General features: G+C 54.4%; 1 protein-coding gene across 1 annotated transcript in view; it reads right to left on the bottom strand.

The window, feature by feature from the left end:
• MYO5B (myosin VB) overlaps positions 1–10,040 on the bottom strand; it is a 324,299-nt gene extending 314,259 nt beyond the window's left edge. The window contains exon 1 of the mRNA XM_070050187.1: positions 9,639–10,040. Within this exon, the coding sequence (XP_069906288.1) occupies positions 9,639–9,665 (27 nt within the window). The 5' untranslated portion in view covers positions 9,666–10,040. The remainder of the gene's footprint in view (positions 1–9,638) is intronic.
• Positions 10,041–13,581: the final 3,541 nt, after the last annotated feature.

The raw sequence follows: 13,581 nt of genomic DNA, 5'->3' as shown, positions 1-13,581 counted from the left end.
CCACCTGCAACAATAGCATCCCACGCTGGTTCAAGTCCAAGCTGCTCCACTTCCGATGCAGGTCCCTGGTAATGTGCCTGGGAAGGCAGAAGACCGCTTAAGGAACTGGGTCCTTGCCAACCCATGAGACGGCCCCAGGTGGAGTTCTGGAGGTCTGTACAAGTCCTGACTACTACTGTTCTCTTTCAAATAAATCTTTAACAAGTCAAACCCATGTCTTCAACAAAACAATTTTGCAGACACTTTCTCATGCATGCAACTACCAACTGCACAAAGAAAAGGCAGTCACACCAAGAATCCAAAGCTCCCTCTGAGCTCAAAGCCTGGCCACGTGTAACCCCACCACCACCACACTTTCAGCAGGACCGTCTCTCTGGTACGAAACTGATGATGCCCAGCAACATGACGGAAACCTGTTAGCAGGTTACTAAGGCCTGCCCTCCCCACTCCTGCCCTGCCCCTCTCCCCGGCACCAAACAAGTTATTCCAGAGTGTTTCCTTTTCCCTCAGCCCCTGGCTTTCCCTCCTGCAACAACCCTGTGCATTTCACTCATTTCAGACATTCCTAGCAGTGTGTTTAAGTATCTCTCCAAAGCACCCTCGACGATGCCAATCGCATGGACAGTAAGGGGTGTGGTCTGGGAGGGCAATGGGGGAGTGGCAACAGTCCAGACACAGTTCAAATGGTTCACCCGTCACTTCCTCCTTGGTAGTGTCGCCATGGTCACACAGAAGTGGAGATGGCCCTAGTGCCCAGGAACCTGCCCACACCCCTCCCCGGGCCACAAAGGCGACCTCTCGCCCACGACGCCGGTCTCTGGCCTCGACACGGAAGCACCCGACGCCCAGGCTCCTCTTGGATTTCACATCACAGCGTGTTTCTGTTCCACAATGGCAAAAGCTCTCTGGGAGGATCTGGGGATTAGGCCTCTCACATCTCCCCAGCTCCAGCCGGGCACAGGAGCCGCAGGGTGTCCCGTCACTCTGAGGGCAGTCAGTGACCAGCCGGCGAGCAGGTTGGAGGAGGAACCTTAGGAGTCACTCCGGGCTCAGGTGTAGCAGTGCTCACCTGTGCTGGGTCCACACGGCTTCAGGACCTCCTTCTTGGGTCAAACTTCAAGTTCCTCCAATGCAGCTCAACAAATCTCCCAGTAAGCCCTACTGTTACTGGCAGGGAATGACCAGGGCCCTGGGTCTCCTTCTAGAAGGCTCTCTCCTCCGATGCGAGGGAGAGGGGCCTGGTCGAAGGCAACCACAAGGAGGAGGGCACAATCGCTTTCCACCAAAAACCCATCAGGGCCATCGCAGTGAGCAGGGTGCATCCATCAGCAGGAAGCCCTTTGACCCTGGGCGCTGGGAGGGCTGCCAGTGCTCTCACTCCCAGCTCGCTGGTCACAGCCCAGAAACAGAACAAATGCCATTAGACATCAAGCATGCTAGAAATAAGATTCTCTTCATGGTGGGGTTTAAAGGGGGATGGAGCCGGGGAGGGTGGGCGGAAATGGTGTCTCAGAATCAGTCATTTTACACCCCCAGGTTTCACCTGCATCTTTGTCATTACAGTTGGCCTCTGGGGACCCTCTGGGGACCACCAGCCTGAGGGCAGCCAGAAGCAGGGGCTGGCAGGTGTTGCCTGCACCTGGAAGAGTTTGAAGCGGCACCAGGATAACCACAGGGCTCAATGTGGTGACGGCAAAAGGATCAAAAGTGATGTATCCCCAAAACACGGCACTGCAAGGATGGACCCCTGCCCCTCTCTCCTCGCCGGGACCAGGGGGTCCCCCTGTGGCGGGGAGCACAGGACCTCCAAGCAGTTGGACCCCTGCCACCAACGTGAGAAACCCGAATGAGCTTCCAGCTTCTGGCTGAAGCCCAGTCCCAGCCGCTGCAGGCACTTGGGGAGTGAACCAGCAGATGGGAACTCACAAACTTGTTAAAAATTATGTATTATCCTGAATAGTCTAACTTCCAAGCTTATGTCTAAAAATATAATCACTTAGTAAGAATTACATCTAACGCTGGATAACGTAAACAGGGAATACAAGGAAAACTACAAACACCAGCATACGAAAAGATGCTTAACCCTCCTAGGAAAGCCAACTTTGAAACAAACAAAACTTCGAGTATGAGTAAGGTTTGAGAAGAGAAGAAACAGACGGGCTCTGTTCTGCAGACACTGGTCCAGCAGTTAGGAAGCCAGCATCCCACGTGGGAACACTTAGGCTCTCCACCCGGCTCCCACTCCAACTCCAGCATCCTGCGGTATCGCGAGACCTGAATTGAGTTTCTGGCTCCCAGCTTCAGCCGTGGCCCTGCCGTTGCAGGTGTTAGAGAAATAAAGCCAACAGATGGGAGCCCTTTCTTTCTCTGCCTCTCAAAATTGCTTTCAACATTCTGCTACATTTTTCACGGTACCAAATACTTGGAACCAACCTAAGCCTTCCTCAAAATGGGACGGTGAGAAGAAAATTATGAGGGCCAGTGTTGCGGCATAGTGGATTAAGACGCCGCCTGCAATGCTGGCACCACACATATGGGTGCTGCTTAGAGTCCAGGATGCTCCATTTCTGATCCAGCTCCCTGCTCATGCACCTAGGAAAGCAGAAGGTGACCCAAGTAGTTGGGCCCCTGAACCCACGTTGGGGACCAAGAAGCTCCAGGCTCCTGGCTTGAGCCTGGTACAGCCCTGACTGCTGTAGCCATTTGGGAAATGAACTAGCAGATGCAAGATCTGTCTCTCCCTCTAACTCTGCCTTTTAAATAAATTTTTAAAAAAAATTATGGTACATCTACATAATATGTATTGTGCAGCCACTTAAAATGGTAAAATAATTTTATATGCTAGAGAAAATATTGACATTTAGAGCATTTATGACATGATCCCATTTAAGTAGATATTGTATGTAAGTCTAATAGAAATCAATGCAAGCCACAAACGTGAGTCATACATGAACATTAGATTTCCTATAAATCACCCTAAGTAGTACTCGACTTTACTACTTTAACCCTATATATAAAATATTTCAACAGTACAAATGAGATGGTTTTAATTTCTTTTAAAGTCTTGGAAATCTGGCGTGCATCTTACACGTACTGCTCACCCCAACTTGGACCAGTGCAATTTCAGCTACTCAACAGCCACACGTGGGTCCCCCACTAGGCCACACAGGTCCAGAGTGTGCACACAAGCACACCCACGTGCAGCCATCTCCAAGGGTGGATCGCCAGGCTTTGTGCTCCTGCACTGCATGAATTGCTTCAATAATCATTTGTATTCAGAGGGAGAAAAGGGAAAACTGAGAAATGGTTTTTAAATTTACCTTTAAAGCAACAACAGGAGACCAGAAAGCACAGCTTAAACTCAAAGCCTCTTTCCCAGTGCTCTCCCTCCTCCTCTCCAGGGGGGTGGGGGTAGCAGGAACCCTCTCTCCCGAGCCTTAGTTGTCCACTGCTCTGCCAGTCATCTTTCCAGTCACCCCTCATATCCTAGCTCCTCGAATCCCCTACCTGGGACAGCTGGGGAGGTGACAAGCAAAGGCCCCAGGACACAGACAGCCCCAGCTCCAAAAAACAGACTTAGCATCTTCTCCAAGGTGTCAACGGTCAGACTCTTACCCATGCTATTCAGGTAGTCCACAATAAAAATCAACCACAAACCACATGGCCTGCCTACACCACGGTCACGATCTGACCCTTAACATCGTGCTGTGAGACAACTGCATTTCCTTGTTTAAAACATGCAAATCCCAGGCATCTGAGTCCTGCAGGAAACGTAGATCCTGACATTTCTGCTCTAAGGCTTGGAGATACACTAGTAAGGATGAGCTAAGTGCTAGTATTTCCACTTATGCAAACCACTCTCACCCCAAACTCAGCACACCAAGGTTTCTCCTTGTTCCAACCAACTTTTCAGTCTACACCCAAGCTGGAAACTTCAAGGCCATAGCTGATGAATCTCCTTCCCTTACCCCTCGCCATAATCGAGCACCAAGTTCTACTCCCAGTAATCACTAACTACAGGCAGTGGTAGCAAACGCACCTCACACGCAGATCTTAGCGTCTCAATCCTATTCTTCAATAAAAGGAAACGCAGACACCACCTTAACCAATGAGCAATCTCGTTCCACCAGTGAGGAGACACATCAACAATCCCCTCTGAGATGACCCCAGGACAGAACAGCATTTCTGGGTGTTCTTGCCAAAAACTCACAATCTCCATCTAAGGGGCAGAAAATACCAAGCAAACCCTAATGGAGAGTCATTCTGCAAAATAACTGCCCAGCACTCACATGTCAAGGTCATGACAGGCAAGAAACCTGCATTGTCACCAGGTGGAGAAGACCAAGCTTAAGGCCATGCGGGATCCTAGATGGGGCCTGGCCCAGAATAAGGAAGTTAGTGGAAACATTGGTGAAATCCCAGTAACATCTGTAAACTGATTAACAGTATCATGAGGGGTCAGCACTGTGGCATACCGGGTGAAGCTGCCACCTGCAGTGCCGGCATCCCATATGGGCGCTGGTTCAAGTCCCAGCTGCCTCACTTTCAATCCAGCTCTCTGCTATGGCCTAGGAAAGCAGAAGATGGCCCAAGTCCTGGGGCCCCTGCACCCGCATGGGAGAGCCGGAAGAAGCTCCTGGCTTCAGATTGGCACAGCTCCGGCTGTTGTGGCCATCTGGGAAGTGAACCAATGGATGGAAGACCTCTCTCTGCCTCTCTAACTCTCCCTTTCAAGTAAACAAATAAAATGTAAAAAAAAAAAAAAAAAAAAAAAAAAAAAACACACCACACATACACAGTATCATGAATGCTAATTTCCTGGTCCCAACAATTGCACTGTAGTTACGATTATATGGTTATATATTAGGAAAGAAATCTAGCAATACTCACAAGTACTGTAAATTTCATGATGCTTCTGTAAGCCTAAAATCATGCCAAAATTACATTAGAAAATAGCACTGGGCTGAGTAGGTGGCACATCAGGTAAGTCACTGCTTGGGACACCCACATCCATACTAGAGTGCATGGTTCAAATCCCAGCCACTCCACTTCCAACTCCAGCTTCCTGCTAACATGCACCCTGGGAGGCAGCAGGTGACGGCTCAAGCACTTGGGTCCCTTCCACCGACGTGGGAGACCTGTATTGAGTTCTAGGCCTGTGGCTTTGGCCTGGCCATTGCAGGCATTTGGTGGGGGAGTGAATCAGTGGATGAAAGGTCTGGCTGCCTGGTTGCCTTTCCACTAAAACAAGTAATTTAAAAGAAATGATGGTATCCTTGCGACCCTCAAACATGCCTCACTCATCCCTGACAAAACTCCATCCCGGTCTCTGTACTTTCAAATCCTACTCATTCCTCAAACCCAGCCACGTCCATGGCCCATAAAGGAAGCCTCCCCCTACCATGTCAGCAGCCGACTACAATAACACTTCTACAATATTCACATGACATGGGCGATCTGGTATTGGTATTTAGGTTTTTGTCACAAACCATCCTGAAGGCAAAAAAAAAAAAAAAAAAAAAAAGAAAAAGTTTTGCTATGGCTGCTGCAGTCCAGGATCTTGGTCTTGGCTGTACAAAAGTGACCAACAAGTGAGAGCCGGGGGAAGGGCCTGCTCCATAAGCACAGGTGACAGGCACTCAAATGCAGCAAGAGCTTCCTGCAAACTTTGCAATTCTATTATTACCAAAGAAGCAAGATGAGAACCTTGCATTTGCAGGCCACCTGGGAAAGGAGGAAAGGGGGGAGGGAAGTGGGAGCTGGGGTGGGAGCAAGAGGCTATGCGCAAGGCAGAGGCAAAACCTCCACGCTGCTCCCCACCTCACCCACAGGGGCCAAAGCCCGCAAGTTTCTCGATACCCACTCTGCTAAGCCACAATGAGCCAGGGGTTAATCTGGGTTCCCAGAATCAGATTCCGAGATGAGGGCTCCTGCTCCAGACACTTCTCAGGCAGTGTTCCCAGAAGTGCCTGGTAAGGGGGTGGCAACGCAGGACAGGGAAGGGAAGGAAGCCAGCCAAGCCAGGGTGTGGTCGTAAGGAAAGTCCCAAGCCAAGTAACTTGACTCAACCCTGCAAGGCAACTGTTAGTAGCGTGGGTCACACTGCAGAGCTGTGCCACTCCCCAGGTGGAGGGCAGGAAGCTCAAACTGTTGCACTCCCACTGGGTCAGGACTGCCCTGTGCGGGGGATGTCAATTCCCAGGCTCCCTGAGCACGCAGGAAGTGTTGACAGGGACAGGTGCTGGCTACTGAGAGCCAGCAAGCACACAGGTAGCGCTCAGGAGAAAAGGAGCGGCGGGAGCTGCACCAACCGCACCTGTCGTCATTGGCCATGCAGCCCTCACGGCTTCAACACTCACCGCTTCTGGGACAGACAGCCACCCCAGGAGCCAACGAGCCGAGCCTCAGTCCCTACAACAGCTGGGGTGGGTGCAGAGGCAGTGGGGCCCTCGGTGCTCTACAGACTCCAACCTGGGAGAAGCCTGCACCACCTGATGCTTGGGGAAAGGCGGAGTGAGAGGCACCTGCCCCACACAGGAGCTCCGTTTTTTAAAGGACTGGTCCCAACTCAGCAGCCTGAGCATTAAGGCTCCTGGACTCAAAGCCATCATACACAGGGTGCGTCCATCAGCAAACGTAACATCCCAATAGCACTCCAAAACCCCTTGTTCGGAAGCCACCCCTCAGTTCAATGCAAAGCAGGAGAAAGGACTGTTTGCAGGCACTGGTTTTTGTCTCTCGATTTCCCAGCCACTCTGCTGGCTGGAATCAAAGTGACATACTGAAATTCTCATTATTTGAAATAGCAGTCTTTAAATTTTTCATCCAGAATAACCCTTCCATAGAGAGGAGCTATATTCTTCAGCCTACAGGGAAAGAGGCTCTACATTTTATACTCGGAACTGGACTACTTCCTGCGATCGTCATGACCAGATCACATTCACCAAGCCTGCGCCTCTGCTGGGACCTGAACACATCAGGCTGAGCCCACGATGCCTTCTCTGGGCGGTAGGAAGCCAAGCATTAACACCTGCCACATGGGCCCCGGTCAGCTGCACCTTCCAGGGAGAGCGTGTGAGGCCGGCCCCCCTCAACATCCCCCTGAAAGGGCCCGGTAAGGACTCCAATCTTTCTCCATCCAGGAAAATCTCGCTCTCAAAGGCCAGGTGCTGGATCTCTGTTCACACTACTCACCTCCCCAGCCCTTCGCCTAGAAAACCCCACACAGCAGGGGAGCCGCCAGTGGCAGAGCACAGACAAGGAGGAGCAAAAACAGAGAGGCAGGGAGGCACAGAGCAGGCCTTCTCCTGGCTACCTCACCATTCCCTAATACAGTGAGCTCTCACCTGGAAGTATTTAATACTCCCAGGCTAGCACACTCGAATATATTTTCTAGTCCAACAGTACCTTCCAACTGTGTTACTAAAGCAACAGGTACGGACAAAGGACTGCAAAGCTTCCCTTGGAAACACAGACGCTGTTGGCATGACGGATAATTATTGCAGTCACGCACAAGACGTTCATGTGCGTGACTGGATCCAGTGTTCAGCACATTAGGAAAGCCCACCAGCTGGTTAAAAATAAAAGGGAACATTGGCTATTTTGCTAATACATTGAAACAAACAAATCTCCCCCTCCAAACAACAGAGCAGGCAAGCGAGCGGGCACAATTGCACAGCATGATTTATTCTCACGCACACGGGGAGCCCTGCCCCGAGAGTGGAATTAGAACAGTTAGGAAACAGGACTGCGTCTCATGTCAAGGGTCGCCAAGTGTTTAACTCTGCCAGAGAGCTTAACTGCCCGGACCACAAACCAGGCACCTGCGGCCTGGCCCGGCCGCAGGAAACCCAGTTTCAGATTCAAAAACCTACAAAGCACAGAAACCTTGCAGTGTGGTGCAGCCCACCAGCCCTGGGGAGGAATTCCAGAAAGAGGGTCCTTCAGATGTGGATAGCCACAGGCACTTCTGAACTTGCCGAAGACCCCCCCACACACACACATTTTTGAATTTCAAAAATGTCTCCCAAATAAACATCTTTTTCTTTCTATTTTCCACAAGCTTTGAAGTCCCCTTGTGTTTTGAATATGACCAGCCCTCACACCAGTGAAGTTCAAGATCTTGTGTGTGCTTCCAAAACCTTTATCCTGGCGACACCAGTTTTGTTGGTATCTGGACATCAAGGAAAATGTTACTGAAACCCCTTGAATTCAGACCCGGCTCACCAATCCTAACAACATGCAACATACCAGTTTCTAAATTAAAAATTGCTTTCAAGAAAGTGTCGTCTTTAACAGCCATTCAGTATGAACTTGTGTTTTTCAAAGTTAGGGTTCCAAAAAATTAGGGGCTATTCAATTGTCCATTAGCTTCGTGCATCGCAATTAGACACCGTCCAATAGGGGACTCCAGACTGCCTGAGCCTCCCGTTGAGTCACTCACTTTCCTTAGGACTAACCCCATCCCAGCTCAGAGCGCTCCACATTCCCCACCCCCACCCCCAGTCCCATTTCCTGATCGCCGGCTGGGGGGGGGGGGGGAGGACGGATGGCCCCCGCAAGACCACTACAGATCCAACACAGGCCACGCGCCCCAAGCCGGGAAGCAGCCGCCCGGGGTCCTGTGCCCCTCTGCGAGCAGCGAGTGATCGCAAACTTCCCCCGGCGAGCAGGGGAGGCCCGCTGGGCGAGCCGAAGCCAGGTGAGGACGCGGAAGTGGCTCCTCCCTCCCGCCCCGACCTGCCGGGCCAGGTGTGAGCGCAGGGCGCTGTCAGACGCGTCCCAGCCGCGAGCCGGGCGTCGGGAACCCCAAAACTTTAAGTGGGCACAGGGCAGGCGGTTAAAGGCCCCAGCGGCAGGCTGAAACCCTCGCGGGCCCGGGCGGTTGCAGAGCGGCCGCGGGCGCTCAGGGAAGCGGCGGTCGGTCCCCAAGTTTAAGCGGCGCCACCGCTGCGGAACCCCGGCGTCTCCGCCCCGGCCGCACCTGCTCCCGGTTCTAAGCCCCAGGCCCCACACATCCGTCCCGACCTTCAGAGCATTCTGGAAATCTGCACCCACCCCCGGCTCGGCGCTGCTGGGACCCTCGCCCGGCTGTAATTGAAGCTCTCTTGGTGCCCACCCAGAGCGGCGGCCGAAAACGCCCACCCTTGGAGAATCCAAAGCGCGCTTCCCCGGCGCCCCTTGGCGTTCCAGGTTGGGTCCCCTTACTTCTGCGGCCCCAAGTCCTGGAACGAGCCCGGTCCCCCACCGCGGCGCTCGCCCAGGCTGGAACGCGGGAGGAAGGGAAGCCCAAAGGCGCGTCCTCAGGGGCCGGGGTCCTCGAGCCGGGGGAGGGGGGCCCCTAGCTGGGGTTCCGAGAACTCCGCGGGAGGCAACGCCAGGCGACGAGAACGCTGCTGGGTGGGTGGGCGTGTGGTGACGAGGGGGCGTCGGCCCAGGCGAGGGGCAGAGCCGCGGCGCCGCAGAGCAGGTGCTGCGGGGCCGCCCGCAACGCGCTCCCGCGGAGCCGCCAAAGTTTCTCCGGCACCCGAAGTTAGGGGCGCCGAGGACCGAGGCGAGGCGGAGACCGTGCGGGGATCCCGCCGCTCGCCGCCCCCGGGAGCCGGTGGTCCCGCGCCCACCTGCGCCGCCGCACTCACCTGGCTGTACAGCTCGCTGACCGACATGACCCCGCGCGCCGGGCCGGAGCCCGGGCGCCGCGCTCGGGGGGCGGCGGGTCGCTGCTCCTGGCTGCCCCGGCGGCGCTCAGTCCGCGGCCGGCCCGCCTGGCGCCATCTTCCTGGGCTCGCCGGGAGTTTCTCCCTTTCCCCTTCCCCCGACCTGCCCAGCCGGCTTCCTGGAGGCGCCGCGGCCGGCTCGCTCGCGGCCGGCGCGACCTTTACTCCCGAGGTGGCGGCGGCGCCGCGGCGGCCGCGCAGGAGTTGCGAGCGGGCGGGGCAGGAGGCCGCGGCGCCGCTCCCCGCTCAGGTATGGGGAGGAGGTGCGGGCGGGCCGGAGCGCCGCGCGCGTCAGAGCGGGCGGCCCGTGCGCCGCGGTCGTCGCCGCCTTTGAGCCGGCCGGGCCCGGCTGGACGCGCCCTCCCGCGCCCCGGCCGCCCCCGCCGCCACGGGGTCCGCGGGGCCGGAGGCGGGGCGGGTGAGGCGCGGTGCTCCGGGAGCCGGCGTGGCCCGCCCCCTGCTGGACGCCGGTGCTCGCGGGCGCAGGTGCGCACCGGGGCAGGCACCTGCCGCACCTCGCTCCGCCGCCCGTGGGCAGGGCGAGCAGGTGGTGGCGCCGAGAAGAGGGGGAGGGGAAGGAGCCTGTACGCTTTTCTCTCGGTTTTACGTGGATACGCTCAAGATGCGACGTCCTCGTTATGAAAACCCGGTTACGCCGCAGCTCGCTAGTAAGGTTCCAAGATCGATCGTCTCTGCCGAACTGAGCCCCCGACGGCCGCGGTGCGCCTGGCCCGTGGGCCCCAGGGACTGGCTTCTTTTCTGGAAGTCTTCTGCCGCCCCTGCCTCAGTTACGCGTGTCCCTTAGCCGCGTGGCACTTGGCGGCCTATAGCAACTTCCGTTGCTCTCCAAACTCCAGCAAGAAGTAGACATTTCAGCGCCGCCCCCCCCCCCCGCAAAAATAAAGAAGAAATATACTTGGCAGGCGTCGGTGGAGGGAGAGCAGCCTCCGGCCCTTCACTCAGGCATGGTTCTGAGAGTGGTCCTCACCCAGGAGAGCTTTTCGCCAGCTGGGGCAGGTGTGTCGGCGCCTCACTCCCTCCCCCAGGCGATTCTCAAATGCATCTCATCTGAGAGAGCCCTTCCCACGTGGAGCGCGAGAGCCCCGTGTTAATTCACCTGCGCAGTACCTCCCATGGGTGCTCCCATAATAAGAATCACATGGACACCTTCAAGGCTTTAAAAAAAAAAAAAAAGAGCCCCATCCCTAGGAATTCTGGTTTATCTGCGAAGGATGGAGGATGGAGAGGGGTGTGTCTGACTTTAAGTCTAAAACATGCTTCTTCCACGGCTGACCACTGCACCGACCAAAGTTTAGGCAACTTTCAATGGATCTGGCAAGAGCAGAAAGGATATGGCTCATTTTTCTCTCCCTCAAAACCCTTTTAGCATAGTTTACCTCCTTGGGTTCCAGTAATTCCCCCCACACCAGCCATCCGCATCACCTGGGAACACGCTGGAAATGCAGATCATGGGGCTTCCGCCCAAACCTGCTGAATCAGCACCTCAGGGGGAGGGGGCGGCCGAGGGGCCGGCCCGCAATGTCTCAGCCATCTTTCCAGGCTGCTGGCTCTTTTCTGAACACGGAAGCCTCCCTGCCTCCCTCTCCGCTCCTCCCTCCGCCAGGCCGCCTCCGTGCCCCCATCGCTCTGCCAGCAAACCGTTCTCTATTGCATCTTGATTTTTTTTTTCCTCTCCTTTCCTGCTTCACTCTCCGCCCCAGCCCCTCCGTGGTGCACTGGGCCTCGGCATTTCTGCACATGGCCATCCATCTCTTTGGCAAAAGCACTGTCCTGGGTAAAGGGGCTGGAGCACGCTCCACTCCCAGGGGCTTCTGCTGGCAGCCAAGGGCGGGAGCAGCTGCTTCACTCCCTCCTGTCTGGACTCCGCCCCAGCCCGTGCTGTGGAAATTCTTTCCTCCTGGGAAGCGTGGGGTGGCCTCTGGCTCTGTCCACCGTGGTCCGCCGCCTCCTCCCTTGGCATCCATCACTATCCTTCTCTTTTCTGTCCCAGCCTCTCTGTGTGCTCCCGCAGCCCTGCTTCTTGTTCCTGGTACTTGAATAAAACTATGCCTTGTTTCCCAGAACTCGCTTTCTTTGCATCCACGCCCCCTGTCGGTGTGCTGTGAACACTCAGACTTAATTCCAGCCTGACTCCAGACCCGCCTTTCCACCTGCCAGAGAGGCAATGCCAGCAATCCCTCAGGGGTCTCTGCTCAACCTGAAAGGACTTTGCTTCCATATTTCTTCTCCACCTCCACCTGGTTTCCATCCCACCTGGTTTCCATCACACCTGGCACGAATCGAAAGCTGGGTTCACATTGACCGAACTGAATCACCTCCCTGGGAGTAACTCTACCCCTGGCCAGAACTTTGTGAATGTCTAATCCCACAATCAGATAGCGTCTTGCCCTCTTTTGAATAATAGCAAAGACATTTTAAAACCTACCCTATGCCAGGAAATGTGCCACGTGACTTACTTCCGTGATCTTGCTGAAACTTCTGAGCAACCTGATAAAGGAGTTGTGAATTCTGAAGCCCATTTCACAGATGAGCAAAGAGAGGGCAGGGAGGAGAGGAGTGCTCCAGGGCAGAGGACGCGTCTTCAGTTAAAGTCTCCTTCCGTAAGCTAAGCACTTGCTTCTCGTGTCCATGGCTCTTGAACTTCCGTTTGTATCAGGATTGCGGGAGCACCAGGGGATGCTCACTCTGACCCAGAGAGGTGGTCAGGGTCTGCGTGTTTAGTAAGTACCCCAGGTGGCAAAGGACCCGCACTTTGAGAAACATTTCTTTGTGCTCCATAGTCTCTCCGAGTGAAGAGGAGACATGTGCTGAGAAGGCTGGGGCCTCTGTCCAGACAGGTGGGGGTTTCTGTCATACACAAGTGAGGAAGAACTGGAGCTGCCGGAGGACTGGCCTGTGCCTCTCTTAAAGTACTCCTTTGCCACACCTGTGTCACACCTCTCTCCCCCTCACCACTAGGATCCCGAAGGCAGGGACCACACCCAGCCTGCATTTGAATTCTCTGCATGTCCTAGAACTATGCCTTGCACAGAATAGATCTCAATAAATAGCAGGTGAGTTGAGGCAAATTTTGAGCCAGGTCATTAATTGGTGTGATAGAGGAGAGAGAGAAGCAGCAGGTGGAAATAGCATAAGCAAAGGGGGGGTGGGCATTTGGCATAGTGGTTTGCACGCAGCCCATACCACACTGTCTGCTAATGTGCACCTGCTAATGTGCACCCTGGGAGGCAGCAGGTGATGCTGTCTTGGTCCCTGCCACTTATGAGAGAGACCTGGATTGAGTTCCTGAGCTCCTAGCATCCAGCTGGGCCTTTCAAATAAATACATTTTTTAAGACTAGAGAAGGAATTCAATGAATAAGAAGCTTTCTTACTGTCTGGTACTTATGTGAAAGTGACTTATAAACTATAAATTAATACTCAGTGACAGTTAAAATTATTTTCTTATATTCAGTCCCCCAAGGAGATTCATGTCTTCTCCCTTTCCTGTTTAAACTATGCACAAATTCATAAAAAGCTACACAAAGCACAACTGGGACCTACTGTCAATGTCCAAGCTGAAGGGCAGGCAGCAGGGGCAGTGCTGAGAAGGACACAGGTTCATGTGCTCTGCGGCCGAGCGCTGGGCTGTCCTCCTCCCCAAGACCATAGCTGTTCGTTCCTACCCCCCCAGGCCTCCCCCTCCTGCCTCACTGCATCCTGCAATTAAAAGTCCAACCTCTGATGCAGTTCAAATGCTTCTTTTGTATTTGTTTTTATTTGTCTGAAAGGCAGAGAGAGACCAAGACCTCCTACCATCTGGTTCACTCCCCAAGTGCCCACACCCATGAGGGGCAGGTCATGCC

The sequence above is a fragment of the Oryctolagus cuniculus genome, chromosome 10, assembly GCF_964237555.1.
Source record: "Oryctolagus cuniculus chromosome 10, mOryCun1.1, whole genome shotgun sequence".
In the NCBI taxonomy this organism is placed as follows: Eukaryota; Metazoa; Chordata; class Mammalia; order Lagomorpha; family Leporidae; genus Oryctolagus; species Oryctolagus cuniculus.
This window is presented reverse-complemented; position numbering and strand designations above follow the sequence as displayed.